Source organism: Seriola lalandi, unplaced genomic scaffold (genome assembly GCF_002814215.2).
Source record: "Seriola lalandi dorsalis isolate HSWRI2012SDOR001 ecotype SW California unplaced genomic scaffold, Sedor1 jcf7180002054947, whole genome shotgun sequence".
Taxonomy (NCBI): Eukaryota; Metazoa; Chordata; class Actinopteri; order Carangiformes; family Carangidae; genus Seriola; species Seriola lalandi.
The window spans coordinates 1,447,134-1,448,684 of NW_019525498.1; the positions used below are offsets into that span (position 1 = coordinate 1,447,134).

Consider the following 1,551-nt stretch of genomic DNA (forward strand, 5'->3'; position numbering starts at 1 on the left):
GAAGAAATACTCTGCTTCAGAGGAGGCTCTTCTGAAGCTGCTGCCAGTGGTCAAAGCCTCCAACAAAGCTGTGAATGTGAACATATATCCATCTACATTTACTGTATCTTCTTCTCTAGTCACGACAAAAAAATGATTTTTATACTTGTTTTCTTTTGTTCTGCTGATTCCTCTTCAGACTGAGTGGCTGTAACCTCTCAGAGAGAAGCTGTGAAGCTCTGTCCTCAGTCCTCAGCTCCCAGGGGACACAGGTGAAACTCTTCACGGCATCATATAACATCATATTTCCCAGGATGATAAACACAACATTTCAGTCAGACAGACTCATCAGACATGAACTCTGTTTCTCCTCCTCTCTGCTTTGGCAGCAGAAACAGTCTGACATCACTTTCACTTTTTCTTCACAACAGTTTGTTCATCATCAGAGAGAAACTAAAACATTCACTCTATAGTAAAGACAAATATAATAATTCTGCTGAGAGAGCTGACCCCCCCCGAACAAACACACATGAACATTAAATCTGAGTTCAGTCAACAACATGAAGAACCACGTCAGGAGGTTTGGGTGGTGGAGGATCTGCAGCAGTAAACAGTGTTGACAGTGTGTGTGTGTGTGTGTGTGTGTGAGTGAGTGTGTGTGTTCAGTCTGTCAGGATGAGGAAGGCTGTTCTTCTCTGGCCTCAGCTCTGAGCTCCAACCCCTCCCATCTGAGAGAACTGGACCTGAGCTACAATCATCCAGGAGACTCAGGAGTGAAGCTGCTGTCTGCTGGACTGGAGGATCCACACTGGAGACTGGAGACTCTCAGGTATGAACAGACAACAAGAACTTTATCATATAAACGTTACAGGAAATAACAACATATCAGTCAATAATCAATCAATAATCAATCAGATGAGTCAGATGATAAACTGTCTTGTTCTCTCCATCAGATTCCTGTGAACTGGAACTGGACACAAACACAGTGAACAGAAACCTCAAACTGTCTGACAACAACAGGAAGGTGACATGGGTGAGAGAGGATCAGTCATATCCTGATCATCCAGACAGGTTTGACCTTTGGCCTCAGCTGCTGTGTTCAACTGGTCTGACTGGTCGCTGTTACTGGGAGGTCGAGTGGAGAGGAGTGGTTGATATATCAGTGAGTTACAGAGGAATCAGAAGGAAAGGAAACAGTGAAGACTGTGTGTTTGGAGGAAATGATCAGTCCTGGAGTCTGATCTGCTCTAATGGTCGTTACTCTGTCTGGCACAATGACAGAGAAACATTCATCTCCTCCTCCTCCTCCTCTTCTTCCTCCCCCTCCCCCTCCTCTTCCTCCTCCTCCTCCTCTTCCTCCTCCTCCTCCTCCTCTGACAGAGTAGCAGTGTATGTGGACTGTCCTTCTGGCTCTCTGTCCTTCTACAGAGTCTCTGACTCACTGATCCACCTCTACACCTTCAACACCACCTTCCCTGAACCTCTGTATCCTGGGTTCAGGTTCTGGTCGTCTGGTTCCTCAGTGTCTCTATAATACACACACACACACACACACACACACACTAACACACA

The 1,551-nt window shown here is 45.8% G+C and overlaps 1 protein-coding gene across 1 annotated transcript; it reads left to right on the forward strand.

Moving 5' to 3' along the window:
- Positions 1-539: 539 nt before the first annotated feature.
- On the forward strand, positions 540-1,521 carry LOC147817525 (stonustoxin subunit beta-like). Its single transcript, XM_087170419.1, has 2 exons — positions 540-585; positions 933-1,521. The coding sequence occupies exons 1-2, from the start codon at positions 540-542 to the stop codon at positions 1,511-1,513; spliced, it is 627 nt and encodes a 208-aa protein (XP_087026545.1). The 3' UTR covers positions 1,514-1,521.
- The last annotated feature ends 30 nt before the right edge of the window (positions 1,522-1,551 follow it).

What these genes read in the sequence shown, in the direction of transcription:
- LOC147817525 (XM_087170419.1), top strand. Translation starts at nt 540, where the DNA reads ATGAAGAACCACGTCAGGAGGTTTGGGTGGTGGAGGATCTGCAGCA. An exon ending in GTGGTGGAGGATCTGCAGCA is followed by an intron (nt 586 to 932) that starts GTAAACAGTGTT and finishes TCTCTCCATCAG; the next exon opens with ATTCCTGTGAACTGGAACTG.